This window comes from Cetorhinus maximus, chromosome 12 (assembly GCF_964194155.1).
Source record: "Cetorhinus maximus chromosome 12, sCetMax3.hap1.1, whole genome shotgun sequence".
NCBI classification, from domain to species: Eukaryota; Metazoa; Chordata; class Chondrichthyes; order Lamniformes; family Cetorhinidae; genus Cetorhinus; species Cetorhinus maximus.
Window position 1 is genome coordinate 117,963,777 of NC_135890.1, and position 26,489 is coordinate 117,990,265.

At 42.2% G+C, this 26,489-nt stretch overlaps 2 protein-coding genes across 5 annotated transcripts in view; one reads left to right on the forward strand and one right to left on the reverse strand.

The window, feature by feature from the left end:
* dgcr8 (DGCR8 microprocessor complex subunit) overlaps positions 1-4,397 on the forward strand; it is a 39,767-nt gene extending 35,370 nt beyond the window's left edge. For both annotated transcript variants that reach the window (XM_078554504.1, XM_078554505.1), the window contains exons 13-14: positions 484-597; positions 1,301-4,397. In XM_078554504.1, coding sequence (XP_078410630.1) covers positions 484-597; positions 1,301-1,384 — 198 coding nt within the window. In that variant the 3' untranslated portion in view covers positions 1,385-4,397. The remainder of the gene's footprint in view (positions 1-483; positions 598-1,300) is intronic.
* A 1,068-nt stretch (positions 4,398-5,465) lies between these two features.
* trmt2a (tRNA methyltransferase 2A) lies at positions 5,466-26,372 on the reverse strand. Of its 3 annotated transcripts, XM_078554507.1 has the most exons (13): positions 26,285-26,333; positions 23,884-23,983; positions 21,230-21,860; positions 19,787-19,895; positions 17,365-17,546; positions 16,479-16,593; positions 15,141-15,256; positions 11,437-11,548; positions 10,483-10,605; positions 7,932-8,007; positions 7,182-7,298; positions 6,937-7,033; positions 5,466-5,927 (listed from the first exon to the last, which is right to left on the reverse strand). In XM_078554507.1, the coding sequence occupies exons 3-13, from the start codon at positions 21,844-21,846 to the stop codon at positions 5,801-5,803; spliced, it is 1,791 nt and encodes a 596-aa protein (XP_078410633.1). In that variant the 5' UTR covers positions 21,847-21,860; positions 23,884-23,983; positions 26,285-26,333; the 3' UTR covers positions 5,466-5,800. The 3 variants fall into 3 exon arrangements, with proteins under 3 accessions (XP_078410633.1, XP_078410632.1, XP_078410634.1); XM_078554506.1 differs by lacking the exon at positions 23,884-23,983 and having other exon boundaries at positions 26,285-26,372; XM_078554508.1 differs by lacking the exons at positions 23,884-23,983; positions 26,285-26,333 and adding an exon at positions 25,417-25,545.
* Between the last annotated feature and the right edge of the window lie 117 nt (positions 26,373-26,489).

Here is a 26,489-nt window from a genome sequence, read left to right on the forward strand (position 1 = left end):
GTTTGAATTAAATAAGGAATAAGTGCAATATTCTTTGTAAAGTTGCTATGGAAATTCAGCAACATTGAGTTTTGACAGGTTGAGGGTCCCAAGTGAATTTTTTTTGGGAAGGTCGAAATTCAGTTCCCAGAGAAAGCACTTAGTGTTCAAGGCAAAGATCAGCCCATACTATTGTACAGTTGAAGGCATTGACAGCCATGTCGAAAGAAATTTCACATTGAGTAGAGTTTTGTTTTACCTTTATGGTTTAAGGACCTCTAATGTACCAGTATTTGCACCTGATGAACTCTGGCCTTGACCTGGTTGTGATTTTTGCAGATGGAAGAACTTAACATTTCCTTGGCATTCCTGTTGCTTGATTTCTTGAAAACACATTTTTCTTTTCTCCCCCCTCTGCCATAAACTGTGGTAATTTTGGTGTATTTGTCCATAGTTTCTGCACTACCTAGTTAAAATACATCTGTTCCTACTATTTTAACACAGGAAATGTCTGATAAAAGTGTGATTGAACTGCAGCAATTTGCCAAAAAGAACAAACCGAATCTGCATATTTTGAACAAGTTACGAGATGAAATGAAGAAACTGGCACGGGATAGGGTAAATATTTTTATTTTTGGGGGTGGGTCAGGGAGCAGGAGCTAATACCTGGGAGTGCTACAAAAGACTTGAATTCTGCTGGGCATGTCTTAGCATTTTTGTGTTATGTTTCTGTTCTGGTGTCTTGCCATTTTATTTTTTGCCTCCTATGCTTCCTCTCCTGCCAGCTTATTCTTTCAATGGCTCCAAGCACCCACTAGTACCTTAAGATAAAAGCAAAATACTGCGGATGCTGGAAATCTAGAACAAAAACAAAAATACCTGGAAAAACTCAGCAGGTCTGACAGCATCTGTGGAGAGGGATGCAGTTGACGTTTTGAGTCCTTATGACCCTTCATCAGAACTAAAAAAAATATAGAAATGAGTTGAAATATAAGCTGGTAGAGGGGGGGTGGGGGCTGTCCCTCCCACCCCCCTCTACCAGCTTATATTTCATCTCATTTCTGTTTGTCTTTAGTTCTGATGAAGGGTCATACGGACTCGAAATGTCAACAGTATCCCTCTCCGCCGATGCTGTCAGACCTGCTGAGTTTTTCCATCAGTACCTTACCCAAGTTTGTGTGAGCCTTGACAATGAGTAATGCGACAAACTGCATTACAAAGTCTGATACTGCCCTCCTGTGAAATCAAAAATAATTTAAGGGGTTTTTTTTAAACCAGGTGGTATATAATTGTCATTTGTTTCCTTCTCTGCTCCACAAAGGAGGAAACTCGGAAGAAGCCGAAGATGACAATAATGGAATCAGCACAGCCAGGCAGCGAACCTCTTTGTACTGTTGATGTGTAAAGCACTGCAAAATGGAAAGCAATAACGCACTGGAGAAACTCATCCTCGACAATTTCTTTGTTACCTTCTTACAGAGAATTTATTACATTGCAAAATGCAGAACAATTTTTAAAGGTTCCCCAACCCAGCTTGACAGTGTACTGCTTTAATTATGATTAGTGTTATGCATTACAACAGGGCAATCTTAGTGAACTTGAATCCGTACCTCTATTTCAGGAAAGGGCACAAGGCTTAAGGATAGATTGAGATTGTATTGGATTATATTGTTGCCCCAGAAAAGAAGTTTTAGACCTGTGAATATTTTAATTTATCAGTTAAATTTTAAGTGAGATATAATGGCCTAATGAGTTCCCCGCATCTGCCAACTACAGAATGATCATCAAATTGTCATTGTGCACTGATCTGTTGGTTAATTAGACCCTATGGGGGTAACCTTCTGGAAGAAGTTATACTTTTCATTGTTTACGTGTAAGCTGGTGCCAGTGAGAAATTGCTTTCAATAGACAAAATTTAAGTTATTTCTTTTAATATGAGCTATTCTTTTTGTAAACAAATTTTAAGCAATTTATCAAGGAACTTTGTCAGGAAGCTACTTGTTTTAATGAAGTGACACTTAACCATCACTGAAGCACAGAATGCATATTTCTGTGATCGTAGTTTAGTATCACCTGTGCCAAACTGATACTCAGCTTTGGAATTGCATCAGAGCTGAAGTTGCAGTTATCTTGTGTTTTCTTCTGATTCTGCTTAGCAATGATATGTTTAAGACCAGATCTTTCAAGTTTGGATGGTTCCAACTCTCCGTCAGTATTTTTTGGTAGGAACTTTAACATTGTTAAAGTTGTTGTAGGCATTTGTTCATTGTTTTTTAATTATAGTCTGGCCCACTGTTTCAGTTGGAACAAATCATTAATGATGCAAAGGAACAGGCTTGATTTGTCTCACTGCTAGAAGTAGAATTGATAAAAAGAATATAATGTTCCTCCACCTATAGTTTAATTTATTACCGGGCATGCAGATTGGAGGTTTTGATATAGAAGCTTGAATTAGTTCTCATTGTCTTATATTTTGTGTTGGGAAATGATTTTCCTTTCAACAACTTAATTTTACCTCACTTAAACCCAGGATAACAACCTGAAGGAAGCAAAGTACCATGACTAGCTCCAGTGCACTCTTGGTAATGTGAACCAAAGCTTAATAATAGTGTCTTATGCAACTGACAAACTAATTTTTTTAATGCTTGCTGCAGGCTTCAACAGTGACATAGAGAGGGGAAACGAGATTTAAAAAATTGCAATAACTGCTGGAACAAAAACTTATATTTAAACTGCTGTGCACTGTCATTTTGTGAAGTTTTGTGTTTTAAATGTTTACTACTTTTCTCTGTTGAATGCAACTTTTCTTGCCTTTGCACATGAGCACAAGTGCTGCTGCGCGAGAGTACAGATTGTGGTTTTGTGAATTTGCATTTGTGTGATCAACTAAAGTGTGAATTGAAATGGAAACTAGTTGTCTTACCTTCATCATAATTGATTTGTACCTTTAACATTGGTATTTGTGTGTATGGATTGTAACTTGTCTGTATATTATACTCAATGTGGATCTCATTTTTTTAAAAAATTAAACCCATCAACTAATTTTGCTGCCTAGAAGGTAATCATGAAGTAAAGGATTGTAATTTGACTGCTTTTTTTTTAACCCATTGAAGCAAAAGTTATTTGTGAATATGGGTTTTATCTTGATAGGGCATAGTGCATTGTTTCATCTTTTTAAGCATGAGTCTGTCTTATTGGTGCATCATTGTGTAAATGGTATTATAGGAAGTAAAACCAATAAGCCTGAAAAGGTGTTAAACTCTCATTAAGTAACTACATGATAAATCAGCTCCAGGATTCGGTAAAACGTTTACTGTTAAATGCATGTCAAGTACATAATAGATTTAATGTTCAATCAAAATGGGGAGGAAAAGATTTTAAAATAAAACCATTTTTAATTACATGCAATAGCCCTCTAACACTCCAAGAAAGTTATTGATGTATTTCGCAATCTATAAAATTTGGAAACAAAGTGAGAGGCAGCTGTGTTTTCTTTTTAAACTTGCATTTGTTCAAAGATTTGAGGACTTGACCTCACTTTAAATGTATCTCTCAACCAATTGCAATTACTACTGTTCTTGATGTCTGAAAATTTATTCCAGCAAAGCTAATGGTGTTTTGTATGATTGAAGTGTTTTAGATGTGACTCCTTACAAACTGGCATAAAGCAATTAATTTGTGATTATTGAAGCATTCATAGAAAGCTGAATTCTCATTAGAAAGATTCTCAAGGTTTGATTTTTGTTTGGTATCCTGGAGCCTACTACTTAAATTGTATTTCAGTCAAGAAAGAACACTGCAGCTTCCCTGGCTTCACAAATTGTTTCACGTGTCTTATCTCATTTTTATTTCTTCATTAACTAATTATGGTCTTAGTCTGTGGTCTATTTAAAATCAAAGTTCTAACACTAATATTCAGTTGAGAAATCTCCAGTGGCTAGTGAATGAAGTTCCTCAAATTGAAGTGCAAATTTTGTTGTCATTTGAGAAGTTAAAGGAATGAAGTCCTTTAGTGGAATTTTAAAGGGTGAAGTCATTCAGAGTGTTTCATAATTTGTCCTAATTTGCAAGAAACAATTGTACAATTGCATTACATAGAAGATTTGATGTGGAGGGTTTTTTTTTGAAACAAAGAGCATTATATCCAGTTCACAGTGTGCTCTCTTAAGTAGTTTATGTCTGATTTGGGAACTTGCAGTGCAAGGGTGGTGCTGCACTAATGAATTGTACATTGTGTGCAGTTGCCACAATAACAGTGCTATTGTAAGTGGCTTTCAGGCTTCGTGTACATGTCCTTCGGCCTATGCTTGCTGCAACCTGCACAGCCATCTGGATGTTTGTGTGTGGTCCTTCCATGTGACACTTTTTTTTTTGCTCTGTAGTTTGAAGCAATAAAGTTTGATAATTCATTATAATAAGTTCTTTCCCTAGTCTTTTTTTAAATAATGCAATCCCTTGTGCTTTGAAAATGTGTTTAGAAAAATATAGAAGCTTGCTAAGTGAGCAGTAGAAATATTATGTAATGGAACTCTCTGGTTAACATGTCCTTGTAGGATTGGATTAAAATTTTAGGTCTCCATCCACATCAGTTAAACTTAGAGCTAGAAGGAAAATAAAACTAGAAAATTAGTTATATGTAGGTGGAATAAGAGAATAAAAGTTCACACTAATAAAAGGCAAAAATGGATAGCTGAAAATTCTTCAGAAAAAATTTTCATGACCATTGGCATCTCGCAGTGCTTAACAGTCAATGAAGTACTGAAGTGTGGTCTCTATTGTAGTGTAGTAATTCAGAAAGAGAAGGTTACTTGTCAGCCCAAACCTGGATATTGTCCAGGCCTTGCTGTATTTGGACATGGACTGCTTCTTGATGAGTCACAAATGGTGCTGAACATTATGCAATCAACAGCGAACATCACCACTTCTGACATTACAATGGAAGGTCATAGATAAAGATGGTTAGGCTAAGGCTACTACCCCAAGGAACTCCTGGATGAATGCAGTTCCAACACCCAGGAAGCTTATCCAGGCCAAAGTAACATTTGTGGAACCCTATTGTGGGAAATTGGCTGCTGTTTCACACATGACTACACTTCAAATGAACTTCATTGGCTGTAAAATGCTTCAAATATCTTAGGATTATGAAAGGTGCTAAAGAAAGGCAAGACTTTTTAAATCCATGACAAGGGCCTCAGGCATGTGTTTTTTCTGGAGTGTAGCTTGCTCTTGCTTTCAGCCAGGGCAGAATAAAGTCAGATTTTAGTATATAATCTCAGCTGACACTTTACTGCAGTACTGAGGGAGAGCTGCAGTGTTGGTCCTATCTTTTGGAGGAAATGTTAAACTATGCTGTTGTATTCAAAGGGCAAGGGAGTTCTTTTGGTGATCTTGTCAACAGCTATCCCTCAAACACCAATAAAACACTTCAATTAGTTCTGTGCCCCTTACTATAAGTGACAGGAAACCTCAAAAAAAAAATAAAAACCTTAAGATATGACCACATTTTAATTAGTTCCAACAAATTCATACACGTTGGGAACAAATACAAAATAAATGAACCATTCAGACTCAAGTCCTAATTTTCTTCATGACTGCAGCCACAGACTTGGTTAAAACATTAAGTGACTTAAACATTATGCATAAAGAAAAAATTGTATTTCAATATTATACACAAGCAATAATTACAGGCTGGAGCCTATAGATGGTACATGAGTATGTGATCTTCAAGGTAGCATTTCCAATCTTTTTTTAATACCACCTGGTTATTTGCATCAAGTTTAGTGTCTCCTCTGTGCCCGAGAAGGTTCTGGAGTATCTGAGCTTATTCCACTCTCTCAAACAATATTAACAGCTCATAGTACATTGTGTGTGGGAAGAGATCGACAGCCATGGCTTTAACTGGACGAAAAGGAGATCCCTTCACTCGATGAGATGGAGCACGACAAAGGCTATGCAAAAGGTGAGAAAAGTAATTTATTTGTACAGTTCGCTACCTTAACAATTCACATCAGAATGCTATAGCTTCAATGAATCTGTAATGTGTGTACATGAAGTCCCCCACCACCCCAGAGATGGTTAAGAATGCTCCTGTTGAAAGTAAAGGTTAATTTTAAACTAAGCACAATCACATTTTAGTTCCATCTCTACAATTGATTAGTTGAACATTGGTAAAAGGAGCAAAGATGTTATAGCAAATTATTTACTAAATTTGTTTAACAAATCTTTGTATTACAACATCTCAAAATTCCTGCTATTGACATTCAAAGTGCAAGGGCAGATTAAGTTTAAACAACTTTCTCATTCATATACTGTCACCACAATAAATCTGTGGCACAACAATCTGTTAATTAGAATTTTCACCATCTCCACACCATCATTAATTTTACTGGAACCTGGTAGTTCAAATCCAAATAGTATTTGTTCAATCCAATTTTCTAATCCTATTAATTTTTAGTGTACATTTCCCCATTCATTGCACACTTCGCTTACTGGGAAATATATTAAATTATCTAATCCCAAGGTTCTTAATCATCCAGTTTTGCAAAAGCTCTGAACCTCGTGTTTGTGCCATGGGTTCATGCCAATATGCTTAGGTTGCATGTCCCCATTGTGTTGGTCATATTTTAAAGGCGATATTGCTGTGGACTCAGTGCATCTTCATATCTACATAGGGTGGCTGTTCTGTACAAAATGGTTGTGAACTTAACCCAGTCAAAAGATGGTACTTCACAACAGCAGATGAGACAATGGATATACTTAAGACTGCTCTCTCTCCTATGACACAGCCTTTATGATGAGAAAGTCAAACACGTGGCAGAAATGTGAGCTGATGCCTTGTTTTGCATCATTAGCACTGCACAACATGAAAACAAGTGGTGCAGCCCTAACTAACTTACAGGTTCTGCTGTGCCTGAGGTATATTTATATTCAGATTGTTAAAATAAGTGCATAACTTACTCCACAAAATTGTTCATAGCTGCTCGGGCATTACACGCAACATAAATGAGACTTTTCAGGTGTTCTGCTCTTCTTATTGCTAAAACAACTCTGGAATCTGCAAGTCAAAAAAAATTGCTAAATGTGGAAAAAAGTGCAGCTAATAAAATATTGTAAGCCAAGTTATCAAGAGAAAAAGAAAACGTCTGTAGTCCTGGACTAGCAACACTCAATAATGCAGTGCTCAGTATCAAAATGGTTCTTACGCAGTCCTGCCCTTGGTGGATCCACAATAGCAACCAGGTTTTGTGATGTTAAAGAGTTAATTACAGTGGGAAAGAGATCTTCAGCTTTCCCACACAAGAATTCCACATTGGATAGACCTGAACGGAAGCAAAAATTAAACTGAAGTTAGACAGAAATGTGAACTCAGTTATTTGGGTAAATATGCTTTCTGCCAGCCTTGAATAGGCAAATAAAATGGAACTTGTGTAAATTTCATAACATTTAAGACACTTTGATAAAACAAACAGAAATAGAGAACATTTTAAAAATTTGATTATTTCAAGTCAGATCACCAAGGATGATTTCAAGCAGCACTTTGACAAACATGGCAACCTCAGCGAAGTTTCCATTAAGCACCAAGTTTCAGTACTTATCATCCAAGCCTCAAACAACAACTGCTGTTGAATATTCCCTGAGAGACTTTCTGTAAGTTTAGTCTGTTTATCTGTGAGAAGCTACACAAAAAAAAAAGTGCACACTTTGGGCAGAGGGAGGAGAACAAACAAGATTGATACCTTCCCTGTATCCTTCATGACCATGAGCATGTAAGATGTGGCTTTGAGAGCACCTGGGGCAGGACCAAGAGATGGCCCACACTGCTCTTATGATTAGGAAGGTACTATAGTAATAGAAGGATAACATGGTCATCTCAGGTGACCATTCTGAAAAGGGAACCCTGAACTTGACATGGCTCAGATTAACAAGCAAATTTACCAGGGATAAGTACTAACCATTTAACTCTGCATTCACTTTCGCATCTTCTATAGCTTCCTGGCACATTTCAATTCCAATAACTTTCTTCACTCTCTGAGCAACAAGATAAAAAAAATCATTAATCCTAATATCAAAATATCTAACCTCAATTTCTACATCCCTTGTATTATTCCACTGCTTCAATAAATTTTCGTTAAGTTGATCTCCAGTGATAATGTTAGAAAAGGCTGGAGCTTAAAATATAGCCACAATGTTTAGTTGCTAAGCTTCTGATGCCTCTGCTCAGATATTCCCTGTTGGACCTACTATGTCCAGAGGTCAGTTAGGGTTTATGATACGTGATGGTGGTGTGGCTCTCTTCACCAAATCTCACCTTGATTTGTCCGCTCAATCCTTTGAGCCATCTCACCTTGTTCCACCCCTTCACGCCTCATTTAAAATATTCATTCTCTACCCAAATATAAACATTTTTCTCACTGAGATATCTTCATTGTTTTCTTCCCACAGCATCAGCACCAAGTGGCTTCTTGTCCTCAGTGATTTCAACCTCCATCTCAATTCATCATGTTCTGTTCTAAGTTTACTGACTTCTTTATCCTCCCGTAATCTCTCCCTCCATGTAAACTCAACACATTCACTGCCAGCTCCTTAATATTGCCATCTCATGTGGCCTTGTTACTCCCATCATATCACAGATAAGGCCATGTTCTTTCCAGTATTGCTCTCCATCCAAACCCTCCACCAAATCTCACATTCCCCTTCCAACCCTATTTCCTTCTCTGTTCGTCCATAGAAACTCTCCTAATTCACTTACAACCGTGCTTTCAAAATCCCAAATCTCTAGTCTTTGGCCTTCTACTCACAGCATCGTTTCTGCAGCTCCCAATCTGTTTGACCACAACCTCGCCAACTTTGCTACATTTAGCCCCATTAAAACCACAAGTCCCTCTCACCCTTGCCGTTCCCTCAGTATGGCCCTCATCTCTGCTCCTTTAACTCCAAGGGACATAGGCTTGAACAGATACAGCATTTAGCCATTCACTGCCAGATCTGGCTGGAGCACATAAAGTACCTCCTCTCATCTGTCAAAACCAATTATTGCAAGACCATAAAATGCAAAGATAACCCCAGCTTCTTCTCTTGCAAATAGTCTTTTTAGATCCCTCTCCCCTGTTTCCTCCACCCTAAACTCCAACAAGCGCAAGGAACTCATGGATGCCTTTGTCACCAAGACCAAGACCATCGCTCCACCATTAGCAGCCGTTCCTTGGTTAGATGGCCGGTATGGATCATATTGGTGCCAATTGCACGCGGTTCGATGTCTATTACAACCGGAGTGGATTTCGGACCTGTCTCCTTGCCCTATCCATGGTGGAGATTGCGACGCTCTGGGTTGGGCCTGCCTTTGGGGAGAGAACTCAAGAAGAGGGAGGAGATGACCAGATGAGATTTTTCAGCCTGACTCCAGTGATGCAAATACAAAAGTCATCCACCAATTTCCTTTCCAGTGCTGCTTTAGGCAAGTGAAGATCAGAGATAAAACAGTGAATGGTGCTTGGGCATGGCAAAAAGGTCACTCACTACTTTTGGGTGTCGAAAGCTCTTCTTTCTTGATACTGACACCTGGCAGTGGAGTGCAGCAACATTCTTGAGTAGAGGTAACAACTGCTTTGAGGATGGAGGCAATATGGCCATTCATGCAAATTCAGTGAATGTACTGCAAGGTACTACAGCCTAAATTGATTCTTTTTAAGTCCCAATTACCTGCACTTTCACTTTCTTCTGAAATAAAAGGTCATCTCACAGTCTCCTACTCAAACTCAATTTCCCACAGAGCCTCAAATCTGTGGAATTACATCTCGAATACTGTGTGCAGTTTTGGTCTCCTTATTTAAAGGAAGGATGTAAATGCATTGGAGGAGGTTCAGAGGTTTACTAGATTGATACCTAGAATGAGCAGGTTGTCTTATGAGGAAAGATTAGACAGACTGGGCTTGTTTCCACGGGAGTTGAGAAGAGTGAGTGGTGACTTGATTGAAGTATAAAAAGATCCTGAACAGTCTTGACAAGGTGGACATGGAAAGGATGTTTCCTCATGGGGGAAGAGTCCAGAACTAGGGGGCACTGTTTGAAAATCAGGGGTCGCCATTTTAGGACAGAGTTGAGGAGAAGTTTTTTCTCAGAGGGTTGTGCAATTTTGGAACTCCCTGCCTCCGAAGGTGGTGGAGGTGGGGTCACTGAATATTTTTAAGGTGGAAGGAGATTGATTCTTATTAGGCAGGGGAATCAAAAGGTCATCAGGAGTAGATGGGAATATGGAACCCAGAATCACAAACAGATCAGCCATGATCTTATTGAACGGCAGAGCCAGCTCGAGGGGCCGAATGGCCTGCTTCTGCTCCTATTTTCTATGTCCCTAAGTCTTCCCTTGCACCAAGTTCTACAGGATTTTAAAATCCAAGCTTCAGATCAACCTGCACTTCCCTAAACAACTTTTTCAGTGTTAGTAAAGCCTTATGCTATTGGCCCTTCAACAAGGTTTCTCAAAACAAAAAACTTTTCATTTACCTTTGCAAGGGAAAGCCCAATAGTTCCAGTGCCACAGCAAACGTCCATCACAATACTATCTTGGTTAAGATTGGCCCAGTCTCCAACTGCTGAATAAAGCACCTCTGCAGCCTTGGTGTTCACCTAGATCCAAAAATGTTTATATCCATGCAATAATAATATTTAATTGATTAGGTTATGAAGGATCTAGTGCAAAACAGCCCTTTTCACCCTCACCCCGTCTTGAATCAAACCAGGAGATACTTCATGCAGTCAAGAGAGCAACCTGCTTCCAGGTCACAACAAAAGCTGCTTCTCAGTCAGATAAAGGCATTCAATGATTTTCCCTTTCCTGATCCGTGGGAATGCCTGGATCCCAAGAAGCACCTGTGGGGAGGCACTCGCCACCTTCACTATGCAACGCGGCCAACATTGGGAACAGGGCGTCTGGGTGAAAGGAAAAAAGATTACATTCAACCACTCTTCCCCGGCAAAGTTCACAACAGAGGCCAAGTTCAAAATATTTTGGGGGGCCAGGCAGTGTCATGGGTTAGCGCATGGTCCTTCCTGCCAACCCCCGCAGCCCGGTTTTAAATCCAGCGCAGATGGAGTTTGTTCCCCCTCCAGACTGTAAAGGCACCATCTGCCAATGAATAGCATAAACCCACTCCCTGGTGGGCTGATGACTGCAGCACAAAGTAATCCTCAATTTGGCAGTACTTAACTCACTGCGCTGTCACAAGAACGGTTACTATGGGAGATGATAATGTCACACCGGTACAGTGGGTACTACAGCCAGGATTTAAGCATCTTGTTGAAGCAGAGTAGAGCTATTTATTTGGCTGTGCTATACCCAAACTAGGAATGCTTGACGCACATGCCAAGAACCTACAATGGAATATGACCATTCACCAGCACTACATGCTCAAACACAATAGATGTTAATATCTCATAAATATTAAAAATCAATTTCACCTGGAAAAATGCATGAGGAGAAATCCGGAATTTAAGTCCAAGGAGCTCTTCATATATGTACTTCTCCCCAGTCACATGGTCCAAAGGCAAGTCTTCCAAGTTGGGAGTTTTTCTGGAAGTGTTCAAAGCAAAACCTTAGATTCTATGCTGATGTTTTACCTCCAAAATTTTGGCTGCAATTTTTAAAAAGCTGTTTCAATTAGAGATTTTAACAACCAATACAGTTTGAGAAATATGAACTTGCATTTCTACAGCACTTAACACATCCCCAGGATGTTCCAAAGCACCTTAACCTTTAAATGTAATCACGTGGACAATTTGCAGCAAGGTCCCACAAACAGCAAGTTACTGGATAATTGGGTGATAGCTTCCTGGTGATGTTGGCAGAGGATAAATATTGGTCAGGACACTGCCAGAACCCTATTCCCTCAAATATTATTGTGGAATCTTGTTTTAATGTCTCGTCTGAAAGACAGCACCTCAGACAATGCAACACACCCTCAGTAATGCACTCAAGTCAGTCCTAACTATGTGCTCCTCAAGTAATGTGATTAACGTTTAATAAATTTCACTTGTCAAAGCTGCGCAAGCAATGTACTAAAGCACAGCGCAATTTACTATAGTCAGAATGTATAAAGTTCTGGTATGTCAGAACTTGAGGTACCTTGTCCTGATTTTGTACCTGCAGATTGTGATGGTTAGCATGGTTGTGGAAAGGGTAGAAAGGAGGGGCTCTGACCCAAATTTTTAATTCCTCTCTGGCCACAGGTGGGGTGCCAGAGGACTGGTGAACAGCTAATGTGGTTCTGCTATTTAAGAAGGGTTGTAGAGATAAGCCAGGGAACTACAGGCCAGTGAGTCTCACGTCAGTGGTAGGGAAACTATTGGAGAAAAATCTATCTCCACTTGGAGAGGCAAGATTTGATCAGGGATAGTCAGCATGGCTTTGTCAGAGGGAGGTCATGCCTAACAAATTTGATGGAATTTTTTGAGGAGGTGACCAGGTGTGTAGATGAGGGTAGTGCAGTCGATGTAGTTTATATGGATTTCAGCAAAGCCTTTGACAAGGTCCCACATGGGAGACCTGTAAAGAAGGCAAATGGCACATGGGATACAGGGTAATTTGATGAGGTGGATTCAAAATTGGCTTAGTTGTAGGAGGCAGAGGATGATGACAGAAGGATGCTTTAGTGACTGGAAGCCAGTGTCCAGTGGCATACCACAGGGATCTATGCTCAGTCCCCTATTATTTGTCATTTATATAAATGACATAGATGACTATGTGGGGGGTAGGGTTAGTAAGTTTGCGGATGACGCAAAGATTGGCCGGGTGGTTAACAGTGAGGACGAGTGTCTTGGGCTACAGGAAGATATAGATGGGATGGTCAAATGGGCAGATGGAATTTAACCCTGAAAAGTGTGAGGTGATACACTTTGGAAGGAGTAATTTGACAAGTAAGTATTCAATGAACGGCATGACACTAGGAAGTTCTGAGGAACAAAGGGACCTTGGCGTGTGTGTCCATAGATCTCTGAAGGCGGAGGGCATGTTAGTGGGGTGGTGAAAAAGGCATATGGGACACTTGCCTTTATCAATCGAGGCATAGATTACAAAAGTAGGGAGGTCATTTTGGAGTTGTATAGAACCTTGGTGAGGCCACAGCTGGAGTACTGTGTGCACTTCTGATCGCAACATTATAAGAAGGATGTGATTGGAGGGGGTGCAGAGGAGATTCACCAGGATGTTGCCTGGGATGAAACATTTAAGTTACGAAGAGAGGTTGGATAGACTTGGGTTGTTTTTGTTGGAGCAGAGAAGACTGAGGGGCGACCTGATCGAGGTGTACAAGATTATGAGGGGCATGGACAGGGTGGATAGGGAGCAGCTGTTCCCCTTAGTTGAAGGGTCAGTCACAAGGGGACATAAGTTCAAGGTGAGGGGCAGGAGGTTTAGGCAGGGGGGGGTATGTGAGGAAAAACCTTTTTACCCAGAGGGTGGTGACGGTCTGGAATGCACTGCCTGGGAGGATGGTGGAGGCGGGTTGTCTCACATCCTTTAAGAAGTACCTGGATGAGCTCTTGGCACGTCATAACATTCAAGGCTATGGGCCAAGTGCTGGTAAGTGGGATTAGGTAGGTAGGTCAGGTGTTTCTCACATGTTGGTGCAGACTCGATGGGCTGATGGGCCTCTTCTGCACTGTGAGATTCTGTGAGTCTGTGAGGGAGGGTAGAATGATTAAAAAATCTTAGAGCTCCGAGGATAGGTTCCAAGAGATAGAATGGGCCTGAACTTCCTCAGAGTGGCAACCAGAGTTAGACTGCCACGCCACTCCTACTTTCTTACCCGAAATTTTTTTCGATCCTGTCTCGCCCAACTTTCCAACTCAGGCCGGGTGAGATCTGGGCAGTGCAGCACATCCCCAGGGCCCAACATCGAGGGCAGCTCTGTTGGATGCAAGGAGGCTGCGCCCCCTTTTTTTTAAAAGAAGCACCAGCAGCTGTAAACCAGGGAAGTTAAGGGTTGAGCCAGTTTAAAAGTCCTCGACAGGCCAGGGAGAAAATAAGCGTACAAGGTAATAGGAATTGGGTGGGTCGGGTCAGTGAAAGTTGGGAGTCAGGCCTCCGGGAGTATACAGTGGAGGCCGGGGGTGGGGCAAATCCAGTGGTCGGTGTGGTTCTGTGCAATAGTTACCCAGAAGTTAAAAGTGGTTTTAATCCTCGTAACTTTTTATGGGTAACTATTGATGTAACACAGTCGGAACCTTCTGAAGATTGCAATTTAAGTCGCATTTTTGGATGGTTCCCAGTGCAGGGCAATTGCCATGGGAACTTTACATATCCCAGGCAATTGCCATGCAAACCTTACCTGGGAAGTTCTGGTGAGGGGGGAGGGGGAGGGGATGGTTCCCTAGCACATCTTTGGGGTATTACCCCAGATACGACACCCTGGAGCTCAGAAGTTATGGCCTGTTTAATTCCTGGAGAGTCAGAGATTTATATGGGCTATAATTAAAGGTTTTATAATGATGCAGGGTTTCAATACAGTCTTGTTGGATAAGTTATTTAAAACAGTTGGGGATAGTGTTGGTAAAGGTTGCACTGATATAATCCTGAGGCAAAATTAATGATATGCCAAAGGAATTAAAACACTCCTCCACCAAACAATGTTGAATAAGTTAGCTGTTTTATAGAGGCCCATCTCTCCAAGGGCTGCACATGAGGAAGTTGGAGGATATAGTGTTTTATAACTGCAGAGATGGGTATTATTCCATAGCAGTGGTGACCAGTACTTGAGACTTCTAGCCTGACCGAGGATATAATGGAAAGAGCAGGAAGGTGGGACCAATTGGATTCTTCGAAAGAGCCAGCATATGCTTGATGGTCCGAATGGACTCCCTCTGTGCTGTACTATTGTATAATTCTACGATACTGGATTGACTCAGTCTTGTGACTCTCTTCTGGACTAGTTACTTTCTACTTTTTCCTCATCCTTGCCTTTCATCTCTTTTTCTTGCTTTTGGCCTTGGAGAGAATTTATCTTGAGCTCCTCTCCGGTTTTTGTTTGCACTTCTACTTTTGTGATTTGAGGTACAAAAGGAGGAATCAGCAGTGTGGGTGGGTAGAGAGTCAGGCGATCAGAAATCTTGGCAATCCGTTGAAATGGGTGCTAAACACGACATTCCAACTCTGCATAATTGCTTACCTTTGACCTTCTTCAGCAAAGTAAAGTGAGGTCACTCCACAATCCTTCCCATCACCTTCTGTGAAGTGTTTGGCTAATTTGCCTTGCAGCTCTTGTAGTTCTGGTTTGGTTAGTTTCTATAAATAGTTGGGAGGGGAATTAAAAGACACAGAAACCCATCAAGCAACAGAGGCGAAAATAGTAATGCAACTATAAGAGGCAACAAAAGTCAAGCTCCAAATTTTTTTAAAATTGTGTCTAATTGCACAGAATACACGTAGTCCCAAGATAGAAATCTCTGAACAGTGGCTTTGTTGAGATTCAGAGGTGAAGAAAAGCAAGATGCCTTTCCACATTGGTGACAATTATGGCCCCACTGCCATTAGCTCAGAGCAGCAGAGCCTGAGACAGGTCATGATTGAGTAAGAGTAGAGAAACATGGGAGGAACATGGAGGGGGAAGTAACAGAACTGGAATTCACGCTTTCAAAGATGCCTGGAAATAAGTTTATGTGTACAATAGACTAAGGGTTCAGATGATGTTGTAAACCTCATACTTGATCTTCCATGGTCATCATCATCCAAGCATCTGTGTTAGTGTTTTGTAACAGACTTTGAACCATCAGTTAAAATCTATATTCCAAGATTTCCCCATTAAAAAAAAACTGTACAGTTCTATTGGGGCTAAAAAGGTCAATAATATGATGCAGAAGCCAAAATGATTGGTTTGATCTACCTTGACAACTGATGGCCTCTCCTTCAAATTCAACTAGATATACGTAACAAGTAATTTCATCTTAGTCCACATTGGCAAAGACTTGTCAAGAAAAAAATTACATTATCAGCCAATAATAGATATGCTAATATAGAAAACACAGGTTTCATGCAGCTTGAGTCATCAACAGTTGCTGAAAGTGTAGCCACGAACAATTCTCTATCCTTTGTTCCTGTGTTATACGTTTTATAACTGCTCGTCAACACCAGCCCCAGATCAGAAGTTTTTGTGGAATCGAAATGAAGTTATTTTACTCAGTGACATGATGAAAGGGACAGAGAGCTGTGGGCCATATTCACAATTCAACATATTGCTGCAGAATTTCAGGCTGCTGAAGGCATTCTGCACAGACGTCTGTTCCCAGGCCAACGCCAACAAACAAGTACAAGGCATAAAAACACAAGAAAATAAAGGCAGCCGACACTGGCAAGTGTACAAACAGATTAGCTACCTTTCCAAGACGATTTAGACAAATTCTAAATTTGGTTCATTAGCCATTCTGCACCCAATTTCTCTTAACCAGTATTAAAGCACAAAATTACCACGTGTCAAACAGACCAACAAATTAATTACTGACAACAGTACCTGAGGGTTGAAGTAAATTATAGCCATGATCTGCTTAGCTCTAGTGATGCGTACAGTCAACTGCTTCCAGTGACCTTCATATGTTTCTGGGCTATACACAGAATAAGGAGATGACCTGCAAACCAAAAAACAATCAGAAATATGATAAACTTTTAAATGAAAAGGAGGTGTGGGGGGTGGCAAGAGAGGGCTTTTCTGCAGCTTCATCGGTGACCTAAATATGTATTTAGTTCAGCACAATCCAATTTGCTGCTACTTTCCTTTCCATGACACTTTGCAACCAAATCAGCAAACTGGCTAAAGCCAGCCTGGATGGTGACTCTCCAGGAGTGGATCTCCACCATCTGTGTTCTGTTTGCATAATCACCAGAAAATTGCTCAAAACAATGCTGCTCTTTTTTATATAGTCTTGGCTAAGACAACTATGCCTCATCAACAACAACAGAAGCGTTTCAAAATAAATCTTTCCGCATCCATGTTTATTGATTGCAAAATAATATGTCCTAAATTACTGTATGGAATTCTGCAGGACATTATGACAGAAGTACAAGAATATTGGACTGGCATTTTAAGGAGAAGTAGGCAAACAGCACAGGTCTCACCCTGGACTGCTGTTTACATGGGTTTATTTCACCAGAGCAATAGAAATAAACCAAGGCACCTAGCCAGTCTAAAATGAATATCCTCTGTTGAATGTAGAGCAGAATTGGTAGAGAGGTAGTCTCTCAGTTTATGCTGCTTTCCAAGTGAATGGGAGGCACCATTTCCAGGGCAGATAAAGGGAAGCAACAGCAAAAAAGAGATATGAAAATCATATTGTAATAATCCAACTAAACAGGGAAATATAACATGGTAATCCACTGAGATAGTGAGTGGCTTTAATAACCTTATGTAGTTCTGAAATGCCTTCACAACTTCCTTTGCTTTGGCTGGAATATGAACAGTATCAAATGGTTCTACAACTGCACACGATCCTCCCTTGTATTTACCCAAGCGACATCCTATAGTTTTATCTTCTCCATTTGCTCCAACGCCAATTAAAAATTCGCACTTGTTACGGTATTCAGTCTGAAACAGAAAATCGCAATGCTGGAAATGTGTAAATGAAGACATAATTAGTACAAATACCAAACCTGCACCATTGTAGCTGCCACACAATGGATTCAGGTAAAAACCCAATTACAATCTTACCAAGTTTGGTAACAATTCAAAGATGCTGAAGAGTGTGTGTGTGTGTGTGTGTGTGTGTGTGTGTGTGTTCTCATGTGTGTACATATGCACATGTCAACAATGAGGTAGCTGAAGTGGCTACTAATTATCTGCAAACTTTGCTAGACCACAAACACTCCGTCAGCTATTCCCATTTGACATATTTGATCATTTGATATATGATCTTATTGAAACATATAAGATCCTGAGGGGACTTAATAGGGTGGATACTGGGAAGATGTTGCCTCTTGTAGGGGAGACTTGAACTAGGGGACAGAGTTTAAAAATAAGGGGTTTCCCATGAAAGACGGAGAGGAGAATTATCTCTGAGGGTGATTAGTCTGTGGAATTCTCTTCCCCAGAAAGGAGTGGAGGTTGGATCATTGAATTTATTCAAGGTTGAGTTAGATTTTTGATAGACAAGCGAGTGTCAAGGGCTCAGAGTCCCTGCATCCCACAGCACAGGGACACAGCAGAACACAACATCCCACAGCACAGGGACACAGCAGAACACAACATCCCACAGCACAGGGACACAGCAGAACACAACATCCCACAGCACAGGGACACAGCAGAACACAACATCCCAAAGCACAGGGACACAGCAGAACACAACATCCCACAGCACAGGGACACAGCAGAACACAACATCCCACAGCACAGGGACACAGCAGAACACAACATCCCACAGCACAGGGACACAGCAGAACGCAACATCCCACAGCACAGGGACACAGCAGAACACAACATCCCACAGCACAGGGACACAGCAGAACGCAGCATCCCACAGCACAGGGACACAGCAGAACGCAGCATCCCACAGCACAGGGACACAGCAGAACGCAGCATCCCACAGCACAGGGACACAGCACCACGCAGCATCCCACAGCACAGGGACACAGCACCACGCAGCAACCCACAGCACAGGGACACAGCACCACGCAGCAACCCACAGCACAGGGACACAGCACCACGCAGCAACCCACAGCACAGGGACACAGCAGAACACAACATCCCACAGCACAGGGACACAGCAGAACACAACATCCCACAGCACAGGGACACAGCAGAACACAACATCCCACAGCACAGGGACACAGCAGAACACAACATCCCACAGCACAGGGACACAGCAGAACACAACATCCCACAGCACAAGGACACAGCAGAACGCAGCATCCCACAGCACAGGGACACAGCAGAACGCAGCATCCCACAGCACAGGGACACAGCAGAACGCAGCATCCCACAGCACAGGGACACAGCAGAACACAACATCCCACAGCACAGGGACACAGCAGAACGCAGCATCCCACAGCACAGGGACACAGCAGAACGCAGCATCCCACAGCACAGGGACACAGCAGAACGCAGCATCCCACAGCACAGGGACACAGCAGAACGCAGCATCCCACAGCACAGGGACACAGCAGAACACAGCATCCCACAGCACAGGGACACAGCAGAACACAACATCCCACAGCACAGGGACACAGCAGAACGCAGCAACCCACAGCACAGGGACACAGCAGAACGCAGCAACCCACAGCACAGGGACACAGCAGAACGCATGTGTTCATTATTTAAACGAGGGTAACCTTATGGCTGGGGGTGGGGGAGCCTAGCAGGCAGACAGGAAAGTGTAATGAGACCACAATAAGATCAGCCATGATCTTATCAAAAGGTGGAGCAGGCTCAAAGGGCTGAATGGCCTACTCCTGCTCCTAAATCCTATGTTCCTATAAGATTTCAATATTCATGCTTCACTAAAGGTCCTGAAATTATTTCCACCACCGAGACTCCATTTGACCCGATGACTGATTGAGAGTCTGCAGCTCGCTGTGCCGTTTCTGTCCTAACTATGTTTATCAAGTGGGATCTGTCAGCATCGGAAAGGGTTGATCAACGCCTGGAATCAGCAAGTCTGAGGAACAGCTTCTCTGTGCAATTACAGGAGCAAATTTGAACTTTAGTTCCCCTCCGCCCCCACCAGAATCAGTATTGTTCACTCAAATCTTAGGAAAGATCCTGGCTACAAGAAACTGAGACCCAAGGAGGTGAATTCACATTGTCCTGTGATTTACTGGTTGTTAACATACCTGCAGTGGCGATGGCTTCACTCCCTCGAACGGACAGCAGTTTCCACCAAATATCTTTTTCTGTTGAAACACCCATGGCACAAGGGCTCGATTATGGGTTCCTATTTCTCTAATGTTTTAAAAAAATAAATGGGAATAAGACTTGGATTCCACTAAGCCACGTTATATACCATAAAAAAAGCCAATTAACTGATCGATTTCAATTCCGCTTGTCTTGGTGCAGATTGGCTGCAGCAATTGACTGTTTAATGATAATTGGTGGACTTAAAACTTACAGAATTAAGCACTAAGTTGTGAGAAGGTGTGACACAGAAGGGGTAGAGTATTTTTTTATATTTAAATTTGCTTCTCCTTCTTCACCCACTTCCCCAGTTTTGCTTATGAGCTTTCAATTCCTCGGTCAGTGAACAAGGCCGACCCAGACTAGGCTTCTGAGTGTCCAGGGACCAATGTTACACAGCAATACATTCTCTCCAGACTCTGACTCATGGCGCTCTGGCCCAATATCCATTGAAATGGCTAGTGAGATTAACAAGTTCCACCAAGGGCTCAGCATCCCTGCGCCCCATAGCACATTGACACAGCCGAATGCATATGTTTATTATTTTAAAAATTCAATTCAGAATAGAAACCGCAACCACCACACCCCCCACAACAAAAATTGTCCCCTAATCCTGACTTCTTGAAGAAAGCATTTACATTTCAAGTGCAGACATGCCCACATCTCAATTTGATCAACAGGGAAGAAGTCCAGGGCCGAAAGTGGAAGCCGACCACGCACCAGCATTTCACCAGCGGGGGAGCAATTAAGAGGTCACGGCTAGGACCACCGTCCATAATGAGGTGTCCTTGAAGATGAGTTAAGTTTCTTTCAGTGGGCCGGGGTCAGGCAGGCAGGCTGCAGCAATTGGGCAGTGTTGGGGAGGGCTTGGGGTGGTGGAGGCACCTTCAAGTGGTGATGCAGCTGCTGCAGGGGTGGCCATTGCCAACAGGGGTGGGACAGGACGAACTTGAGGACTAGATTTTACCAGCTGTCAGGAGACAGGCTGGGAGATGGGAGGGCTGGTAAAATAGTGGTAGAAAACCTTGGCAGGGGAGCCGATTAGGAGCAGGAGTAGACACACTCAGAATTTCACTGAACTTATTCCACACTTAACCATTCTGGCCGGGTGAGTGAGAATGGCGTTACTGGTTGTGGTGTGACGTGGACTCCAGCCAGGGACTGGCATGAGAAATGGTCTAAAACTCACTCACTTACAAACCTTACAGCCTGCAGTGACTCCCGTCTCAAGAGTCTGGGTTAGTGATTGATTTCTGACAATCGGGCAGTTACACTGGAAAAGGCCATGGGATGGGCGTGATGTGCTTATTCTTACAAAAAGGCATGCCTTCACATTAGCTGCTTCATTATCAAACACAGAACCCCAAGGCAAGCATACGTACGTGGTCAACAATGCCAACACTTGTAAGACATTCTGCTCTTTCTTTTTCAGCTGTTCTTCATATGGAATGTTCCACAGAGGTGTCACAACATCAGCAATTTGTTCGCTTAAAGATCTGTCCAAGCCTTCCACTGGAACAGCGCGCTTCTGTTCATGACTATCATTCTCAGTACCTTCCTGCTTTCGTTTCTTGGCAATAGGATCAGCTTTTGGTTTTGCTAATCGGACGCGCAAATTCCTATTTTTCCAAACTTGTCCCTGAAGGACCTCCATCGCCCGGTCTCGTTCTTGCTCTTCTTTAAAAGTCACAAATGCAAAAGGCCGTTTTCCAAAGAGTTTGATTTTATGAGGAACTAAGCTATTCCTGCTGAGGAATTTTCTTAAATCACTGAAACTTACAAATTTTGGGAGGTTCTGTATTTCGATCTTGTAAATTTCAGATGTGAAAAGATCACCTTTAATATATCGATACACGTCAGCCTCGGGCTCAGTCCCATCCATCTGAGTTTCATCTGAGATACTGGAATCTTCATTTTCCTCTGGCGCAGTTAAATTAGTTGTTTCACTGGTTTCTTTTTGAACCTCAACGGGAGAAAAGCTAGTTCCTTCTTCAGCCATTGTTTCCCCAGATTCTAAAATACATAAAATACCATCATTACTATTCTACAAACACACAAAACTAGCATCCAGTGCACCTAGATCAGGCACCATACTTCCAAATAATCTTTCAATTCTGTTCCAACAATTCCAAATTCAGAAGAATACTTAATGTATCAAGGTAAAGTCTTGATTTTTCATGCCAAGTGTCAGGGCGACATTGTTCATTTGTTTCAAATTATGAACTTATTATTCCATTGCCTATGCAACTAGAACCCAGACTGAGTGGTTAAATACTTTGATCCTCCCCGCCTGCCTCCTCATACAAGACTTTCATAGCCATTAGGCAGCAATCTTCAACGGCTCTATCCTCAATAATGGAAAGGTATAGAGCATCATCCAAGATCCGGCTATTGAACTTTTGAACACAGACAGAAAAGCTATTCAAGAGTGGTCCAATGCAATTTGATTTTAGATTCAGTATCAGCATTACATGAGTTCAAGACTTTCGTACATGAATTGAGGGCGACACTTTAATGCAGTTCTGGAGGAATCCAGCATTGTCAAAGTTGCTGCCTTTTATATGAGATCTTTTATGTCCATCTACTCTCTCCAATGAGCATAAAAGACTACACAGCATTATTTGAAGAGCAGGGAGGTTCTTACATAAAAGCAAAACATTGTGGATGCTGGAAATCTGAAATAATAAAGGGCTGGAAAAATCCAGCAGGTTTGGCATCATCTGTGGAGATAGAAACGTTTTGAGTCCAATATGATGCTTCTTCATAACTGAAGAGAGGTAGAAATGTGATGGGTTTCTGACTGTGGAAAATGTGGAAGGCGGGGGTCAGGTGAGACAAAGGGGAAGGTCATGGATAGGTTAGAGGGAAGACTACCAAAGTAGTCATGGGTGAAAAGGAAAAGGGACTGGTAATAGTAGCAGCAGAGAAACAAAGCATTGGTCCAGAGTATGTTTTAAGAGCAAAATAAAGCTCAGCTCTGCCTGAAAGCAAAAACATGGAAACAAGACACAAGCTGGCACTAGGAAGAAATTCAAAATGGAGGGCAGAAGTTGTTGAACTCAATGTTGAGTCTAGAAAACTGTAAAGTGCCTAAATGGAAGTTGAGTTGCTGTTCCTCCAGCTTGTGTTGGGCTTCACTGGAAAATTGCAGCAGGCTGAGGGCAGACATGAACACGAGAGCAAGGTGGTGAATCGAAATGGCAACCGGAAGGTCATGTTTGTGCTTACGGACTGAGGGGAACTGTTCTGCAAAGCTGTCACCCAGTCTGCATTTGGTCTCAATGTAGAGGAGACCGCATTGTAAGCAGTGAATATAGTAGATGAATTGAAATAAGTATAAGCAAATCGCTGCTTCACCTGGAAAGTGTTTTTGGGGCCTTGGCCAGTGAGAAGAGAGGAGGTAAAGCAGCAGATGTTAAACTTCCTGCGATTGCACGGGAAGGTGCTGTGCAAATTGGAAGTAAAATTGATTAATTTTTCCAGTACAGGATGAGAGCAAGAAGCAACACCAACATGGTCATTGATGCACCGGAAACAGTGTTGTGGGAGAGGACCCTTACTTGGGTCTTACTTGACTAGGACAAGGAATGTTCCACATGTCCCTCAAAAAGACAGCCTCATGCAGGTATCCACTGGAACACCTTTTATTTGGAGGAAGTGAGACATTAAAGGAGAAATTATTCAATGAGAGAAATTATTCAATGAGAACACCAGTTCAGCCAGGCAAAGGAGGGTGGAGGTGGATGGGGATTGTTCAGGCCTCTGCTCAAGAAAGGAGTGAAAAGCCCTCATGGGAGCCACAGGAGGCTGGGGAGGCGATGGTGTCGTGGTGTTGTCACTGGACTAGTAATCCAGAGATCCAGGGTAATGCTCTGGGGACTCGGGTTCGAATCCCGCCATGGCAGATGGTGGAATTTGAATTCAATAAAACATCTGGAATTAAAGTCTAATGGTGACCATGAAACCATTGTTGATTGTTGTAAAAACCCATCTGGTTCACTAATGTTCTTTAGGGAAGGAAATCTGTCATCCTTACCTGGTCTGGCCTACATGTGACTGCAGACCCCACAGCAATGTGCTTGACTCTTAAATGCCCTCTGAAATGGCCAAGCAAGCCACTCAGTTGTGTCAAACCACTACAAAGTCACAAAAAAAAAGGAATAAAACCAGACAGACCGCCCAGCATCGGTCAAGGCATCGGAAACGACAACAGCAATCTCAGCCCTGTCGACCCTGCAAAGTCATCCTTTCTAACATCTGGGGGCTAGTGCAAAAATTGGGATGAGCTGTAAGAGTTCCAGCTTTGCTGACGATACAAAGTTAGGTGAAGTAAACAATGAGTGGGACCGTAAAGGTATACAGGCTAGTTAAGACAGTGGGCAGGAATTTCGCAGATAGAATACAATGTGGGTGAGTGAGAAGTTACCCAATTTGGTAAGAAAATAGACAAGCAGAATTTTGTTTTTTAAGAAGGCGAGGGACTGGGAAATTATATTTAACTAACCTGATTGGATTTTGTTGATGAGGTAACAGAGGGTTTGGCTTGTCAGTGACGTTGAGACACATGAAATAAAAGGGATAGCGGCAGCATGGATACAGGTTGGCTCAGTGACAGGAAACAGCAGTTCTGCTATTGTTGTTTGGCTACTGGGTTCAAACAACTTCAGTTGCCCTGCACAGAAAGGCATCCAAGAATATTGTTACATTCAATGTGAAAAAGTAAAGTAATGGAAGGGGTCATCAACAGTGCATCAAGGGGCACTTGCTTAGCAATAACCGGCTCACTGATGCCCTGTTTGGGTTCCGCCAGGGCCACTCAGCTCCTGACCTCGTTCCAGCCTTGGTTCAAACATGGACAAAAGAGCTGAACTCCCGAGGTGAGGTGAGAGTGACTGCCCTTAACATCAAGGCTGCATTTGACCAACTGTGGCATCAAGGAGCCCTAGCAAAACCAGAGTCAATGGGAATCAAGGGGGAAAACTCTCCGCCGGTCGGAGTCATACCTAGCACAAAGGAAGATGGTTGTCGTTGTTGGAGGTCAGTCATCTCAGCTCCAGGACATCACTGCAAGGGTTCCTCAGGGTAGTGTCCTAGGCCCAACCATCTTCAGCTGCTTCATCAACGACCTTCCTTCCATCATAAGGTCACAAATGGGGATGTTCGCTGATGATTGCACAATGTTCAGCACCATTCATCACTCCTCAGAGACTGAAGCAATCCATGTCCAAATGCAGCAAGACCTGGACAATATCCAGGCTTGGACTGACAAGTGACAAGTAACATTTGCACCACACAAGTGCCAGGCAATGACCATCTCCAACAAGAGAGAATCCAACCATCACCCCTTGATGTTCAATGGCATTATCATCACTGAATTCCCCACTACCAACATCCTGGGGGTTACCATTGACCAGAAACTGAATTGGACTAGCCATATAAATACTGTGGCTACAAGAGCAGGTCAGAGGCTAGGAATCATGTGACGAATAACTCACCTCCTGACTCCCCAAACCCTGTATACCACCTACAAGGCACAAGTCAGAAGTGTGATGAAATACTCCCCACTTGCCTGGATGAGTGCAGCTCCTACAACACTCAAGAAGTTGGACATCGTCCAGGACAAAGCAGTCCGCTTGATTGGCACCACATCCAAAAACATTCACTCCCTCCACCACCGACGCACAGCAGCAGCAGTGTGTACCATCTACAAGATGCACAACAGGAATTCACCAAGGTTCCTTCGAAAGCACCTTCCATACCCATGAACACTACCACCTGGAAGGACAAGGGCAGCAGATAGTTGGGAACACCACTAACTGGAAGTTCCCCTCCAAGTCACTCACCATCCTGACTTGGAAATATATCGCTATTCTTTCACTGTCACTGGGTCAAAATCTTGGAACTCCCTCCCTAACAGCACTGTGGGTGTACCTACACCATATGGACTGCAACGGTTCAAGAAGGCAGCTCACCACCACCTTCTCAAGGGCAACTAGGGATCGGCAATAAATGCCAGCCCAGCCAGCGAAGCCCACATCCCGTGAATGAATTAAAAAAAAATGCCACTAGCATTCTTTTTGAAAAACAAAAGCTAAAAAAAAAATCACATTTCAAAAGCTAAAGAAGCAACAAAAACGAAAAGTGCAGATCGTTAAAGCAGCAATTCTAACAAAAGAACTCGTTAGGGACAAGAAAACACTGGCGTTTGCGTTTTAAAAGCGAGAGCAATGAAAAACACATCTCAATCAGAAAAATTAACTGCTTGACAGCTCAAGATACCATATTGGGAGGGAATGGAAATCTGTCCCTGAATACTGCAGTGCTACAAGGGGGAAAAGCACACCCTAACGTCTTTTATACGATTGAGAGTATATAAGTATGCATTTAAAACAAAAATATAGCATCCCAACTTTCTAATTTATTTGATGTTTACTCACAATTCTTGATTCTTCAAGGGTTGAACAGAGCGCACCTGCAGGGCGCATCCATTTTGTAAAGGTCAAGCTGGGGACCGCGCACGGCATTGTGGGAATGACCCGCCGGGAATGTGGTTAAAAAATAAAAATAATTAAATCTCGAATAATCTCTGACAGTTAAGGGCTAGTTATTTTTTAAAAATATAATAATGTAAATTTATTTTGC

Excerpts from the sequence above, each read along its gene's own strand:
- trmt2a (XM_078554506.1), bottom strand. The coding sequence starts at position 21,846 with ATGGCTGAAGAAGGAACTAGCTTTTCTCCCGTTGAGGTTCAAAAAGAA. Across the intron at positions 19,896-21,229 it reads GTGTTGGCATTGTTGACCAC|AGAAATAGGAACCCATAATC; the intron begins GTACGTATGCTT and ends TTAAAACATTAG. Across the intron at positions 15,257-16,478 it reads TAATTTACTTCAACCCTCAG|AAACTAACCAAACCAGAACT; the intron begins GTACTGTTGTCA and ends AACTATTTATAG.